Genomic DNA, 17,365 nt, shown 5'->3' on the forward strand with positions numbered 1-17,365 from the left:
AGTATTAAAGGATTCTTATTGATGGCCGATCCAACAAAGTCTAACAATTCTGTTTTCAGATCAACCTATTATCCTGCCAGTAGACTCGATCTCCAACTCAAAAACCTGCAAAGTTGTTGTTCATGGCCTCAATCCACCCTAAAACATTTAAAAAACATAAAAGTAAAAATTACACCAAAAAAGGGAGCCATTTAAGTGTGAAGCATTAGGTTTTCAAATTGTTTATGAAATTAAATTACATTTATCAATATGAAGATTTTTTATTTTTTATTTTTTTGGATGAATTTCAAAAACAACGAATTTGGAGCAATATAGGGGTAGGTTTTTCCGAATTTTCACGAGAAAAAAGCAAAGCAAAGCACAGCACAGTGCAGTGGGATGGGTCCAAAAGAGAAAACAAAAGGTCCAAAAAGGTATCCCCCATTTGCAGTTGCAGGCTATCACCTATCAATTCACTTGTCTTTGGTGTAAAAATCAAACCAGCTATTGAATTATAAATATATATATATATATATATATATATAATTTTACTGTAATATATATGGAAGAAACAAAACATTCATTACTCTAAATCTCATGATTGTTTGTCGAAATTGATGAACTCAAAAAGATTTTTCTACATGAGTTTTTGCTATTTAATTAAACGAAAACAATCGATTGTTAAATGAATTAACTTTTTTGTAAAATCGATGATATTTCTTTTAATTAAAAAAACAATCAATTGCTTCTTACCAGAGGAAGAAATTAAGTGAGAAAATTACTTAGGGAAGTAAAGTTAAATAAATAAAACGCGAGAACAAATTAATTAACCGATGTTAATGAAATAAGTAATAAAATATTTGTACTTTTTATAAATTTAAAATTGATAAAATATTAATTATAAAAAATTGACGCTATCAGTTATGTAAAAATTAAAGAATTGCATACAAAATTGGTGTAATAAACAAATAATAAGACATGTACATTATTTTATTTTTACTTTCTATGTTCACTTCTCTCTACTTATTATATCACTCGTTCATGTTTTATTTTATATTTGGATTTTCTTTCATTCATTTATTCTCTATATTTTATTTTATTCAATTACATTTTTATATAAATTATTAGTTTAATAAAAATATTATTGTATCTGCACACAGCGAGTGTACGTATGCAACTAGTTATAACGAGACTATAATAACACCTTAATAGAAAAACAAAAGCAAAGAAAAAAAAGTTAGAAAATTAATTCAAATTAAAAGCCCTGTCGGGTTTCTTCCTCGACTATGGAGTAATAAGCAAGATAAATTATAATGGGCTCTCTTAAAATTTATCATAATTATAAATACATCATTGTTGTTTAAAAATTTACAAAAGTCCTTAAAATTAATAGCCGTATATAAAATACCCTCTGATTCAGTCTTTGATTTTAGATGATTGTTTGTAATTTTTTAAATAATAAGTGAGTTGTAATTATGATAAATTTTACAAGAGTACGTTGTAATTTATGTAATAAATAAAAATAAAAGGAAAAAAAAAAAAGAGAAAAAGAAAATGTTAATGATGGTAGAGGTGGATGGGAATCGCGGCACATGTCCGGATTGGTTTCAAGTTTGGACGAGAGAAAAAGAGTGTACTATGATTCCTTAACTTTTTCCTTGAGCAACGTGCATCCTATATATTATTTATTTATTTTATTTTGAGATTCAAATTTAAATAATTAGGGTTTTCTAAAGAATGTGTTTTTTTAGATTTCAAACTTATACAATATTCATATAATTAAGTTTTATTTAAAATTCAAATAATTACTATTATATGAGACTTAGGTCCTTGAACCTGTTTAAAATTTTCTACAATTAATTAGTTGTTTTGAAAAATTGTCCGTATCGTGAATGAAAGATGATTCAAGTCTAAAAAGAATATTTATTAATGACAAAAAATTAAAGAATGATGTTGATCTAATTCAAATTATATGTGAATTTATAGAAATATTGATATTTTAATCTCTCAAGATAATAATTTTCCTAGCAATAGTTATTGTGTAAATTATATATCACTATGTTATTCTAGCGATAATCCAATTATAACAAGGCATGCAGGACTCTGAAATTATTCGTCACTTACAGATTATCCATCAACACAATTCTCTAATCAATATTGACCCAATAATATATATATATATATATAATTTATCTACTAATTAATACAATTCTCGCATCAACATTGATTGTTTACAAATCACTCATAATTCTCATATTGACACCAAAAAAAAAAACATTGATACCATCCTTACCAATTGATTTTACTTTAGCCTTCTGTATGTTTTCCATGATGAAAGACGCCTTATACGTCTATTTTTATTTAAAGATATATTTTATTACCACTCATAAATATATGTATTTGGAATTCGAATTTATGACTTGACTATGAATTATATATTTAAAAAGAAAATGAAAAAAACTAGGAATAGAATGAGATACCTAAATAACTACTTGGAACCTTGGAAAACAAAAGGTGGGTTAGAATATATGTTCTAGTAGTAGTATGAGGTCTCTAACTACTTAAGAGCGTACAAGAATCCAAGTGAATGATTGATGTCTGTGTGTGTGTATATGTATGTATGTATGTATACATATGTCTGTGCCCAAGACTCCAAACCCCAAAACAAACAAACAAACAAAGCAGCATTTCATTACTAGGGCGTTGAAGATTGTGTAATAAGAGCTGTCAATTATATGAATTTTACTGCAACTGTCAACTCTCTAATTTAAGTAGAGACAAAAACTAACATCACACAGAGCCATAGTTTTGACCATCGGTACGATGTTGTTTAACCATCGGTCTTTGCATGATGGAGACATTCACACACTACACACACTAAAGCAAATATTATTGTGTCTCTGTTGTATGTGTACGTATGCCTCAGTTGATATATATATATATGTCTGATAAATTGCTGTGAGTTAGAAGGCTTTAGCAACGTGCTACTGCTGGTTTGATTGTGTTCATACTCTGAGTTACATTGAGAAGGAGCGAATATAGATGAGAAAGGTTCACGTCGGGAAAGTTAAAATCAGACCGGTTTTTGTCAAATTTAAATACTTGTAAGACAAGTATAATATAATTTGGAGAGAGTGATTAATTACATTATAAGTGTAGTTATACTTTATTATGTGATTGGTTCGATTCAATCAAACCTGATCCAAATAAAAATTTTTCTTTAAAACCCTCATAATAAGTGCAATTTCAAAGCATTGTTCCTATCCTACGTATGGGTAAGAAATATCTTTGAGAGTGTCGGTTCACTTACACATATGATCTAACACCTGTAGTTCCTGTGATGCACAAATACGCGAGAAATTACAAGATAACTTTTTTGAGAGCATGGGTTTTCTTAGTTTGATTCGATTAGATCAAATTTGAATAGAATTTTTTTTTAAGAAAAATAAAGTATGGTTGGGTTAATTCCTAAACACACTCTTGGGCTGTCTAAAGTGGGACTAAGTTTCGGGCCGGAGGGTCTGTGGGCTGTTTGCCGAACACCTGCCTATCAATCTCAAGCTTTTGCCGGACATTGCTTTCACATTGGTTTCGTGATTGGTGGCCCACAGAATAGAATAATTTAGGTCAGCCCATTTCATCAATAAATTAAAAATAAAAAAAGAAGAAAAGAAAATCAGCCATTTCCACAATGTTATCTCAAGTTTTGTACCCCTAATTAAATTTAGTTTCTTCTACTTCACAAACCAAAAGTACATATTTAATAAAAGTAAAAACATGTTATTTAGCAAGGTATATAATTACAATTTTATTTGGGTCTAAAAAATAAATATTAGGCCTTTATATAAATTTAATAATCACAATCAGTGCATTCGATTGAAATAGAAGCACATGAAAACCCCGAATTGCACCAGCATCTAAGGGAGGATTTCTTCTCCCTGCCCCAATGATTGATGCTTCTGTATTTCTTTTTTTGGAACTTTAGAATAGAAAAATGATATATTTACAAAAACAATGTGCAATATAAACCATTATGATGCCTCTTAAGATGATATGTTATTATTATTTTTAATTCTTAAAAATATAGAATAAAATGAGAATTTCATTCGAGTTTAATTATTAACGGTGCACCAATTTCTTTAAAAATGATCAATTTACTGAAAAATGACACATATCGATATGAAATATATTGAGAGGATGAATCCAAACGAGTTGATCACAAGAAGGGGGCGAATGATGAATGGATAGGGACCAATTATCATAACAACATTCGCCGGTCTGCACATAACATAATCCCTTGTCAGTGTGGAGTTCCAAAAGATTCTATCAGTGACCTCACAACCTGGCTGCCCATTTAGCCGAAATCAAGAAATTGATAAAAGAAAAGGCATTCCCAAGATTTCGAATTATATGATGATCCCCGGCCATGCAAGAAAGATAACAATGAATATTATTAACCGATATATAAGGTAATTTCTTGCAGCGTTAGGATAACCAGAACACGCGTCAGCAAAGACACAGTGAAACATATAGTAGTTTGTAGTCGTGGCGAATAGCGCATAAGCTGGAGTACACACGTCCGCCTGTAAGGAAGACAGGCAGTGCCTAGTTTTTCAAGGAGGACCCTGTACGTGTCTGAATAATAGCTTCCACCACCGAGGTGCATGGGCATGTAAAAAAGAGGCTCCCACTCGCACTGTTTGTCTGCTCAGAACATCTTTGGTCTCTGCATTTCTTGTTCTACTTTGGACGAAAGTCTTTTGGAGTTTTCATCAATTTGTGTATTTTAGTTGAATCTTGCTGTTCTTGGTTCAATCTTGGCAGAAAAACAGCAGAAACAAGAAGAAAATATGAAGGTTTGTTTCTTCTTGCTTTTTCTGCTGCATGTTGTGTGTATTATCCTTTTAGTTAACATATCTGAATCCTTTTTGCATTGATCATGAAATCTAAAACGGATTGTTGAAATTCTAATGATATTGCTTGGAATCTTCCAGTTGATTCTCTGTTGGTACTGGGTTGAAGTGGTTTTGGGTGATTCTTGTTCTTGAATTCTGAAAGACATGAAATCATGAGACTAGTGTATTTAGCTTTACTTCTTTCATTTTATTACCAGCCAAGATTTCCTGTTTACAATTATTAGTGGATTTGTCAGATTTTTCTTTTGTATATTAAGGTTAGTGTGTGAAGAGAATGTGCTCCTTAAGGTCTTCTATAGAAAGTATGATGGCCCACTTCAATTTTGACAACATTCAATGATCTGAATCCTGCATAGAGTGTATATATATATACACTTCGCTTCTTCACTTGTAAATAGAGCAGAATAACTAGCCTCAAGCAGGGAGGCATGTATTATGAATTCTCTAGGAAGAAAAGGCAGTTCTTATAGCACCGGAGAACAAGAATTTCAAGAACTTTAATATTAAATCTGTTTTTGATCCTTTTTCTAGTGGAGAAAATGAATAGTGTAAAGTAAGAAAATATATTACGTACATTGTAGTTGATGGCTTTCTGGGTTGTATTTTTAGCCTGATACTTGTGTAGGATAATTTATAGGGTGGAGTGTAAAGAAAAGCGCTGCCGAAATTGCACATAGTATGTTGAGTTGTTCGAGTGTCGAACCATTATAGGGATGTGTAATGAGAATGAAATTCAAGAATTGCTTGTATGACGTTGACTTAACTGAGTATTGAACTATGGTGTTTGTGTTTGTTTCTGTTGCTACGGATGCACATTTTTAGGTTCACGAGACAAGATCACATGCTCATTCATCTGGTGACGATGAAAGGAAGATAACGAGGAAGCAAAAGGCTGAGGGCAAAACCGCTGAAGCTGAGGCCGAGCAGTCGCCAAAGAAGGCGAAAATAGAGGATGAGGACAAAACCAAGAATGAGAATGGCCAGGAAAATGGGAAGTCAACTGAAGACATTAAAGTAGAATTTGAGAAATTCTGCAAAGCAACGAGTGAGCATCTCTCGATCCAGCAGATGCGCGAAATTCTGGAAGCCAATGGCCAGGATGCCAGTGGCGCCGATGATGCAGTTGTGCCGAGATGGTGAGTGAGTTCTTCTTCCTGAAGTTATGTCAAAGGAGGGGTGCTAGGCCAAATCTCTGGAGGCAAAGGCATGGAGCTTGTAAATTTGTGTGGTATATTCAGATTGTGATGTTCTTTTTGTATTTGAATTGCAGCCAAGATATCTTATTCTATGGGCCTCTAGATAAATGTCCCGTTTGTGGTGGCAATCTGGAGGTCTCTGATACAACCTACATGTGCACGGGGGCATATAGTGAGTGGTCTAGTTGTACCTTTACCTCTCAGGATCCTCCGAGGAGGGATGAGCCGATCAAATTACCCGACTCTGTTAAAGATTCTGGTGTCGCTGATGTAAGTTTTAGTTTGCTCTTCTATTCTCTTCTAGGTTTTTCACTTAGGATGATCTGGTTGAAAATCCCTTCTTCATGGTGTAGTTGCTAAAGAAGTTTGAAGATCGTAAAGGTCGCATTCGCCCTGTGCTTCCTGGCACTGATAAACCCTTCAGGGGAATGATGATTGCTCTTTCAGGCCGTTTAACCCGAACCCATGTATGTCTTTACTTCGTTGTGTACCTTTATATGCTATTGCTTGAGTTTTTGGTAGTGAAAAGAGGTATAATGTTTTGGATTTTTCTAAATGTTGTCTATTTGCTACTGTCAGCAATACTGGAAGTCGAAGATAGAGAAGCACGGAGGGAAAGTTGCCAACTCGGTCATTGGTAATTATAAACTGTGAGTTTTTCAGTTTCATACTTTACCAACATATGGACTAAGGTAGACGGGCATTCACCTCTGCAGGAGCAACCTGTCTGGTAGTGTCTCCTGTTGAGAGGGAACGCGGTGGCTCATCCAAGGTTGCTGAAGCAATGTAAGAATCTTGAGCATCATAAGGAAGTTTGGTGGGGAATGTGCATGGAAATCGGGTTTATGCATGTTTTTCGAGTCTGGAGTTCTTATTTTCTTGTGGTTTTCAATTGTATGCTTTCATTTCTGGCACGGTCATTTATGGCACGCGATGTGATCTAGGGAGAGGGGTATACCGATAGTAAAGGAAGCTTGGTTGAGTGAGAGTATTGAGAAAAAAGAGACACAGCCTCTGGATGCCTTTAACATCGTCAGTGATCGTACTGTAGCTGGAAGACCCATTCCGTTGTATCAGCAGGATGCAAGCGAGGAGGCTCTTGAAACCCTGACTGCTGAGGTGCGAACCATCCACTGCCAATGAGATTTACCAGTTCATTGATTAGCTGGATAGTGTTTTTTATGATACATTACCTGTTTGTTATTTCAGCTTAAAATGTTTGGGAAGAGGAGTGTGCACAAGGACTCAAAGTTGCAAGATGAAGGTGGACAAATACTTGAAAAGGATGGAATTTTGTACAACTGTGCTTTTGCTGCTTCTGATCGAGGAAGAGGAGTGAATGAGTACGTTCAGAAATATGCTTTTGCTTAAAAGATTTGGTTTTTCCCTTCTCTTTTAACTGATAAAATACTTTGGTTGGAGGCAGATTTTGCATAGTGCAACTGATTACGGTGCCTGAGAACCGTCTCTACATGTACTATAAGAGGGGTAGGATTGGTGATGAGGCTGGAGCAGAGGAGAGGCTGGATGAGTGGGAAAATGTAGACAATGCGATCAAAGAGTTCGCCAAACAGTTTCAAGGGTTGACAGGAAATGAGTTCGAAACATGGGAGAGGGAGAAGAAAATCGAGAAGAAAATCCATAAGCTTTTCCCTATCGACATTGTGCGTTCACATTACTTGTTGTCATTCATAGCATGGCTGCTAATTCGCTCCTAACTGTTACTTGGGCGGATTCTCACATCATACACAAGCACACAAGCACTTGCACCAAAAAGGAAAAGGATGTAAAATTTAATGTGATTTGTATAGGATGACGGAGTTGAGGTACGGCACGGTGGGTTGGGCCTTAGACAGCTTGGGATTGCTGCGGCACATTGCAAGCTTGATTCAGAGGTGGCAAATTTCATGAAAGTTCTATGTGGCCAAGAGATCTACAGGTATATTGCCGTGCACTGAATTTACTTTCATATTCTATTGTTCCTCATGAACGAGCCGCGAAAATTGTTTCTATTCCAGGTATGCATTGATGGAAATGGGATTAGATTTTCCAGATCTACCACTGGGTATGGTTACTGATTTGCATCTAAAAAGATGTAAGTGCCACATTAAATGTTGCTTTCTGATTTTGGTTCTCGGGTTATACTTCTTAACATGTAAGAGGTTAATAATGTAGGTGAAGAGGTTCTCCTGGATTTTGTAAATAGGCTCCAGTCAAACAAGGACACAGGGCAGAAGGGGGAGAGCTTGTGGTCTGATTTCAGCCAACGGATGTTTACACTTATGCCTTCGACCAGACCTTATGTTTTCCGAGATTTTAGTGATATAGCTGATCATGTAATAGTTCTTTAGAAAGGCCTTAAATGCTGAAATTATGTGATGTTGGTATCAGGGAAAACTAATTGTAAAGAGAAATATGCAGGGTGCAGCTGCATTTGAAACTGTCAGAGATATAAACGTAGCTTCACGTCTCATAGGAGACATGTCCGGTGCGACTCTTGATGATCCTCTATTTGAGCGGTATAAGAAGTTGGGATGCTCTATATCTCCAGTAGGAAAAGATACAGATGACTACAAGATGGTAGCCAATTATCTGGAGAAAACATATGAACCTGTGAAAGTTGGAGAAATTGTATGACTTTCTCGTATATCCTTGTTTATTTCTACCAGCAACATTGAATGTCCGCTTGTTATGGAAACATAACCGTCTCCTCTGATATTGCTTTCAGAGTTACGGGGTGTCCCTGCAGAATGTATTTGCCGTTGAATTGAGTGCTTGCCCATCCCTCCATGAGATCAGGAAGCTACCGAACAAAGTCCTCTTGTGGTGCGGTAGGTGTCCAAAGTTCATAATTCGATTTTCCATATACATTACTGGCTTTTTGAGGCTTTTAAAGGTGTTCTAAGACTTACGGCTCTGATTATTATCAGGCACCCGAAGCTCAAATCTGATGCGGCATCTGCAGAAGGGATTCTTGCCGGCAGTATGTTTTCTGCCTGTCCCTGGATACATGGTAAGATATCAGCCGTGGAAGATGTCAGTTGCTAGGCTGTGTTGTATTGTTTACTGCTGATTTCTTGTTTGTCTTTGACCTTTCCTCAGTTTGGAAAGGCCATAGTTTGCTCAGATGCTGCAGCAGAAGCGGCCCGGTATGGGTTCACGGCGGTTGACCGGCCAGAGGGCTTTCTGGTCTTGGCAGTGGCATCCTTGGGCGAACGAGTAACTGAATTGACAAGTCCTCCAGAGGTAAATTCTTGAGCTCTGATTTGTTTGCTTTCATCACAACTCCGAGTTTGAGTTTCAGCACGTTTGATGTAGAACTCAACCTCATTGGAAGAGAAGAAACTCGGGGTAGTGGGGATAGGCCGGAAGAAAACGGATGAATCCGAGCATTTCACCTGGAAGGATGATATCAAGGTGCCATGTGGTAAGCTGATCCCATCTGACCACGAGCAGAGTCAGCTTGAGTACAATGAATATGCCATCTATGATCCACAGCAGGTAATGTTTGAACGCTTGCAACCCACAATGTGTTTCAATGAACCTGGTTCATTGTCCATTTTCTTTGCAGGTCAGCATATGCTTTTTGGTGGCTGTTAAGTTCGAAGAGAAAGACGTCGAATATGATACTGCCGAGTAGAAAAGTGATTCATTTCAATGGAATTCAAAGGTGAATCAGACCGTTGGTGGCCTATTCTCATCTTTAGAGGGTTGGTAAATAGCATCTTTTGTACCCTCCCTTTGCTGGCAAGTTTTGGATGAAGGGTTCATTTTGGGTGTTGTATTGTCACGACACGCTGTTTATGATGGCATGTTTTGCTTGTATATAGTTGTCATCTCAAAACAAAGTATCACAAACTTATGTAAAGTTTGGATTCCTGTGTACCTTTATGTATGGTTTCTAAATATGATTTCTGCTCCTTTTCGGTTCAAGTGAATTCCGTGGATCTGTGGATTGTTGTCGAAGAGGAATATGGTATTGTGCTGTGCTATACAAACAAAAATGAGATAGAGAATGAGCTCTACATCTCTCAAGAATCTTGTCCAGGTGTAATATAAAGTAATACAAGGAGCTCATGTTTCGTAAGCTACACGAGCGAGAACCTTGTCCCTGCAGCTATTCTGCACTGATATCGGAACCAAGAGTCTTGTCTATGTATATTCTGCAGCGAGAAGATGTAGATTTTAAAATTCTTGAGCATCCTCAACAGGAGCAGAGCCCACATTTGGTGAGCTCAGTAAAGGTAAATAATCGAAGTATGGTATCAAGTGGGAATACTTGCATTTTTCTTTACAATTGAGCTACATACAAACTATCGAAGGCAGTGATAAAGACACGGCCTTGTTTCAATTGTGATTCTTTCACCAAGAATGCAACTGGACATGAATGACTAAGCGCGTATTCAACAAAACAATCAACCTATATCACATGAGTTAACTGCAGTAGAAAATATCAATGATACATTACAATAGGAGGGATCATGAACTTGTCTGAGATGAAGGGTATTGCCTGTGGTTGTTCCATCAAGTCCCGGTAGAACTCATATTCCGCCTCATAATCATGCAATGAGAGCTCCGCTTTCTGGTTCGTATGGTAATGGTGCCTGGCCGAGCTAGACTTTCCATATCCAAAAATGCTGACTTTCTCACAAATCCCCAATGCAAGCATCACTGCCTGCATACCCGATGAGTAGTGGAAGTTGGCTCCCTCATGAGCCGTCCCCCATTCGCCAACGTCCTTCCCTGTTAGCTCCACGAATCTTTTCAGCGAGTAGTATTTCACAATCCTAGTACACAATACATCAAACCGTGGATTGGTAACTATCAATGGGGCCTTATGGGAAGAATTGCAAACCAAGTAATCCAAGAAATGTGCTGGCTGACATATGTACATGATTATAGGCACATTCATCCCATATGGATGGCAGAAACAACCCTCTCTTCGAGCACACAAATGGAGTATGTTGCTGTTAACAAAAGAAATACTGGTTTTCGCCCCAACGTTCCGCCCAAAACTCGCGATCCTAGCGTTGTTCAATCGAATCACAGCCTCATGGCTATCGATCAGCTTGCCGAAATCCTTGTTCAACAGAATCCCACTATTTCCGACAACCGCACAACTCTCGTACTTCTCTCTTGAACCCTTTTTCCCATTGTACTCATCAATCAAGACCTTAACCTCATTAGCCAAATCTGACATTATATCAGAATAAAACCTGCGGTTCCTCGACCAATCACCCAAATATCTCCTGAAACTCAACCACAGCCGGTAAAACTCCGGCGAGCGTAGCTGCAAAGGAGTCCCTCTAGCCGACCTTAGCCTCACATCAATATGATACTTTCCGGAAGACAAAAACGACCTCTGCCGACCCCGGTTCCTGAAATTCCCCTCCAACAGCCCTTCAATCTCCTGCTTCAGTGCCGGCTCGCCAATATCAATGGCGGCATATCGCAAAAGGGTCGCGTTAAAGACTGGTTTTTGAGGGGTTTGAAGAGATGGGCTTCCATATTTCAGCTGAAAAGATCTGTTTTGATGGAGAACGACCCGGATAGTGAGGGTAACAGCCACCGCCAGGAGCAGCAGAATGCTGTAAAAAGGGCGCATAGTCCGCTTCATTGAGTAGTACATTTAGTCGGCTGGGTGAAGAACCAGCACAGATCTCAAGATTCCTCGATTTGCAATATATGCTAAAGTTTGTGGCAGATTATGTGCAAGAATTTGGATGAAATGAGAAGGGTCCTGCTCTGATTCATGTTCAACAAGAAACTGAAGGAGAAGAGCAGAAATGCATTGGGCATGAGCTGTAAAATCAAGATTCTTCAGATATGGGGAAAAAAAATACTGAATCTCTGGAAAACAATCCTATTAATTTATAGTGGTGGTGGAGTGGAGAGATGGGCTGTGAACAGAGAGAGGTGGATCTGTTGTATGAAGTAAAATGGGGTCAGAACTCAGAAGGAGTGGGGTGGGGGGTTACCTACATGAGAAGATGGAGAGAGTATTACTTGGGGGAAATGGAATCTAATTTTCTAATTAATTAATGAAGTGTGAGGCAAGAATTAATATGTGTGATTTTGAGGTTCCAACTCTCTTGTTTATTTCAAAATATTGAGGGGCATTTTTGAGGAAGGTTGCATTTACAAGGTTGTGTCATGTGTTTGTGGACTTTGCTAATAGTCATCCGCAAAACTTTTATTTAAATTTAATTTAATTGAATTTCAAGTAATTATATGATATATTTATTATATGATTGGTATATAATTTAAAAAAATAATTAGTTATATGATAAATATATCACACTTTTTATATAATTAATTTAATTCGTTCATACCTAATTTAAATTAAAAAAAATCAAATATTCAACTTTCAAACTTAATTGGTACAGGTGTTATTGTATTCCGGAACTATTCTATATATATATGGTGAGATTCCCATCTAATTTTCTCCAACAAATAAATTACTTCTTTTCATAGATCTAATTCGATAATTTTAAATTTTTATATTGTAATTATAAGTCATTGCATCACCTATTAATGTAAAAATATTGGTTATTAGGTGAAACATCCTATATTAGTGGAGTCAAACCTCATACTTATATAATTAGGTCAATAAATATATTGCATACATATTTTATTTATATTTAGTGAATGCGATATATGATGGGGTTTGTGTAAAAAATATGCAGTTAGTGAATTATGTTCTATTTTATTTTGATTAAATTTTCACAAGTAATTAAAATTGATAAAGTACGTGTGATTTAGTTGGATATATTTTGATATTTTATTTCAAAATATATATTATATATATACATCTTGTTAAATCTGCTTTTAAGAATACATTAACAAGAATTTTCTTGAATATCAATTTGAATTGAAAATAATATAAATGCTACAAAATTGGGTTATTTCAAAGAAATATTTTTCAAAAGATAATATGTAAAAACGAGAAAAGCAAAAATAATAATTCCAAATTCACCACTAACACTAAGTGTAGCATAGAAGTCGTCACAAACTACAACCGCGATTTTAAAAAGAAGAAAATAAATAAATAATATAAAATAGTGCATATATGCAAGTTGCTATAAAATGATGGTGGGTGGGCCGGATGCAATCTACCACTATTTATATTTATTTATTTTTATTACGGACGGCTGTGGCTTTACTTCATTCTCAGCAACGGGCCCCTCCTACCCACCTAATTTATTTAAATTCCTACTTTGAAACTATGATATCTACCTCATGTGTTAATTCACCAAAAAAAAAAAATCTTATTTTTTTAATTTGATTTATTATGAATTTATTTTTATTTTTATTTTACAATGGTTTTAATTTTAAACGTCATTTAATTACTATTTATTTAGATTGGAGAATGTTTTAATTGGATCTGCACTCGAACCAAGAAATATTGTTTTAATCCATCATATAAAGAAAGATATATCATAAATATAAAATTGTATTATTAATAATTAATTTTATAGTTATGAAAATTTTATTATCTATACTATTATAAAAAAAATTATTGTACTAATTTTTAAAAACTGAAATTTACTCTTTAATTTATTTCTTTCATTAAAAAAAAAGGTCAGACAGTAATTTCAATATTTTCTAGTAATCTCGCCAATATATTTTTCTTGCAACCCATCATAACTCCACGTTTCTATCCTACCTTACTTCTTCATATTTTCTTTTTTCATAAATTTTTATATTTTTAATAAATTTACAGTTGCAATTTAATTTTCTTTCTCGCCTAATTTTATGTTTCTTTTACCCGGACTTTTTTATTTCTTATCCATCACATGACCTTACCTCTTTTTTAATTTTTTTTTTATTCCGCACTATAATTCTTTTTTTATTACAATTTGTCAGGACTACTTGTGACAATGACTAGTAATAAATAAACCAAAATTCAAATCGAGTAATTATTTTAGTCAAGTTGTCATTATTAGTTTCCTCGTAATTATTACACTAATTAATTGTGATTATGAAATAAAAGTAGTTGACTCTTCCAAGTTATAGAGTTCATAATACGCACGTAATTAATTGTAATTTGTACATAGTGATTTTTTTTTTAAAAAAAAAAGAGAGAGAGAGAGAACTGTGATGTGTATGTAGGAGGACATGTTATTTAGATTTCTTTTAATACTTTTTAAATAGAAATCAACTAATAATTTAGTTTAATGGATAAAGTTGAGTATCTATAAATAAATTAGATTTCATGGGTTTGATTCCAATAAATATGTAAATATTTATTCCGAGTTTAGTATAATTTATTTATAATCATCTTATGATTGTTCAGTTTATTAAAATATTTATATAATTAATACTTTTATTAAAAAGTCATTAAATTGCTGATTACGAAGCTTAAACCCCTTTTTCCTATTAAACTAATGTTCGTCCCAAGTGTTATCTGGACGCTAATTGTGAGCATTTCTGTGTGGACCGATTTCTACAATGTAAGAGGCATGAGCTGTGCCACCTCTTTTTATCTTTTCCTTAAATTAATAAAAAAATAATAATTACTTATACTTACACTCTTTTTTAAAATATAAAATTATATTTTTTTTAAAAAAAAATTAAAATTATACTTAAACTTCCTGCGAAAACTCACTGCTTACACGTAATCCCCTTCTGTTTGGATTTTGATGAAAAATGTTGACATTAGCCAAAAAAAATTATATATATTTTTTATTTTTACCCCTCATTTAATATTTTCATATATTTATTTTGTACCTATTAGGAGAAAAATATAAAGATTTTAACCTCACTCTATATATATATTATATTTATACTTTTACAAGTACAAAAATATATATGAAACTTTAAATGAGGAGCAAAATTAAAATTTTATGTACCTTTTCTTTTTAGAAAGAGTGTCATGTGTAAAGGAAGAATTTTTAAAGAAGGTGTGAGTTATAAATTAAATTAAATTTAGCACTGGATTAAATATTATAAATTGGTAATTATCTGATTGATAATCACATATAAATTTTTGCAATAGAGTAGACAACATCCCACGCACCAACTATTATACAGCAGACAACATTTCACACATATGGCAAAATATGAACTGATGACCTTTAAGATCATAAAGCCTCAACTTCATCAATTGAGCTAAACCTCATTTCCAATCCTATGATAGTTATTGTACCTCTAATAATTACCCATTGAGCCATTAAACAATCATAAATTTCAGCGATGTAATCACATTTTCTAAACCTCGTTACTCTAAAATGAATTGTCTCATAATCAATTATTTTATAATCTTATACAACCGTCGTACTAATCCACCCTTCGTTATATTAAAAATCTATTATGCACTTTTTTTTTGTGATCTCAAAAATATTTTTCAATTGATAAGATAACTAACTTATTCAATTTTTAAAATTTTATATTAATTAATAATTTTTTTTTTAATGTGGTGTGTTAATTTGCATATTTTATTTTTATTTATAATATTTTAAAGAGTTAAAAATTATTTAATATATACACACAAAACAACGTGAATAATCATGACAATAATAAAATAATAGTTAATTACTTTGGCTTTAAAAATAATAATGATTTGATATCAAGTCTTAATTTATGGTGGAGCATGAAGAAACCCACAAATTTCTGAGACCTTTTTAAAAGCGTAAGGAATCGAAATTACATAATTTTGGTGTTTTAATCAGTTTTGTGCGCGAATGAATTAGGGCAATCATTTGTTTTGGATAATAGGTAAGTGAATAATCATGACAATATGCACATTCAACACTATCTTTTTAAATATTTAATTACCACAATATATTATTATTATTATTAATCTCGTACAATAAAATCTTGTACAAGCCATAATTTAAGTACCAATATTATCATTCTTATTTCATAAAAATTAAATGGGTATTATGCGACCATATCGATAAACCATGATACAAATCCAATCTCCAGTGAATCAAACATTATAAACCGACTATCCCATTCACCGGCTCATAATGCACAATGCACCCTCATTGCGTCTCAACGAGGTTCAAAATAAGTGAAAAACCAAAGATTTTAATCGCCAGAGACTACCACACTTGTCATAAAAGTATAAAAATACCACAACATAAAATACTGAGATCAACACAGCAGTCAAGACAATATGCCTTTCTGACCACCATATTGGCATTTCTGCAGTCAAACTGAATATGGGAAAAAATAGCTTTCCATCCATCATGCGCACTGAGAGCTGCATTCTCATGCTACCTTACGTTCTTTCCAGAACGGCTAAGGCAATCATAGTGTGTCTCCACCAACTTTCAAACCATCATACAAACTTCTGCCTCATAATTAGGCTTAGAACTTTGCACACTCTTCATAAACTTAATGTCTTGCATGCCAAAACTGGTTCTGTACTTCACTACAACTCTGATGATTTCCCCAAAACAAAAGTTGCCCACAAGCTTTAAAGATATCATCTGTTCATTCAAACTGTATGTAATTTATGGGATTTAAGTTTTTAATATATAGAGACGATTTAAAGGTGTGCAATTTCGATATTTTTAGGCGGATGATGGGTTCAATAATTACAATCTTTGCATTATTATATATATGTACATAATATATTGAGTACTTATAGTATATATTTTGAAAGAAAACATCAAGTTTATTATCCTGTCAATCCAATCACTAGATAAGTTGAACCAAACCGAGTCGAACCTAACCATTAGATTTAACCACATAATAGTTTCGATTTAATTTTTTGACAATGCATGAATATTTATGGGGTCAGATCAAAGCTTTTCTCAAGTCAACCAAATTCCACCACCACAATCCTAATTTCAATTTTCGGTTCTAGGTTCCTAGCACTAAGAATAATCACACCATTAACAACAGTGATTCAGTGAGGAAGATGGTGGAGGCTTATGGCTGCGATGGCCTACTTAATAGTTCATACCATTACATTCTTATCGACAAACTCTTTTTGACTAGAGAAGCATATTTACGAGATTTCCTAATACTTCCACACAACAAGATAGTAGCATTTTAACAAGGGTAAATTACATCGATACCCCTAAAAGAACGGCCACATGCTTTTGCAGACAACAAACAGAAGGATATTCAGTTCAACAGACTGTATGAGCCAAGCCTGTGCAATGTTGGGCTTGTGCTTAAATTTGACGTTACTTTGCATAAGAATTAAATGTCGGCAGCTTTAGTGTTAAGAAAACAGAGAGGTTCACAAGAGTGTTCGACCAATATATGCAGCTCAAGCTCAAAGTCATATTAATGCAGAAGTCCAAGGTCGGGTTCAAG

General features: G+C 34.3%; 2 protein-coding genes across 2 annotated transcripts; one reads left to right on the plus strand and one right to left on the minus strand.

Moving 5' to 3' along the window:
* Window positions 1-4,637: 4,637 nt before the first annotated feature.
* Window positions 4,638-10,024, plus strand: LOC105170007 (poly ADP-ribose polymerase 3). The gene is made up of 18 exons (XM_011090577.3): window positions 4,638-4,835; window positions 5,718-6,031; window positions 6,166-6,361; window positions 6,445-6,558; window positions 6,671-6,728; window positions 6,808-6,877; window positions 7,036-7,210; window positions 7,301-7,434; window positions 7,518-7,755; window positions 7,903-8,030; window positions 8,110-8,186; window positions 8,267-8,427; window positions 8,513-8,722; window positions 8,820-8,922; window positions 9,022-9,104; window positions 9,194-9,337; window positions 9,410-9,592; window positions 9,663-10,024. Exons 1-18 carry the CDS (start codon window positions 4,830-4,832, stop codon window positions 9,729-9,731), a joined length of 2,463 nt encoding a protein of 820 aa, XP_011088879.1. The 5' UTR covers window positions 4,638-4,829; the 3' UTR covers window positions 9,732-10,024.
* A 325-nt stretch (window positions 10,025-10,349) lies between these two features.
* LOC105170008 (Glycosyltransferase family 29 (sialyltransferase) family protein) lies at window positions 10,350-12,112 on the minus strand. Its single transcript, XM_011090578.3, has one exon. It carries the CDS (start codon window positions 11,718-11,720, stop codon window positions 10,545-10,547), a length of 1,176 nt encoding a protein of 391 aa, XP_011088880.1. The 5' UTR covers window positions 11,721-12,112; the 3' UTR covers window positions 10,350-10,544.
* Window positions 12,113-17,365: the final 5,253 nt, after the last annotated feature.

This window comes from Sesamum indicum, linkage group LG9 (genome assembly GCF_026168435.1).
Source record: "Sesamum indicum cultivar Baizhima isolate 11 linkage group LG9, ASM2616843v1, whole genome shotgun sequence".
Classification (NCBI taxonomy): Eukaryota; Viridiplantae; Streptophyta; class Magnoliopsida; order Lamiales; family Pedaliaceae; genus Sesamum; species Sesamum indicum.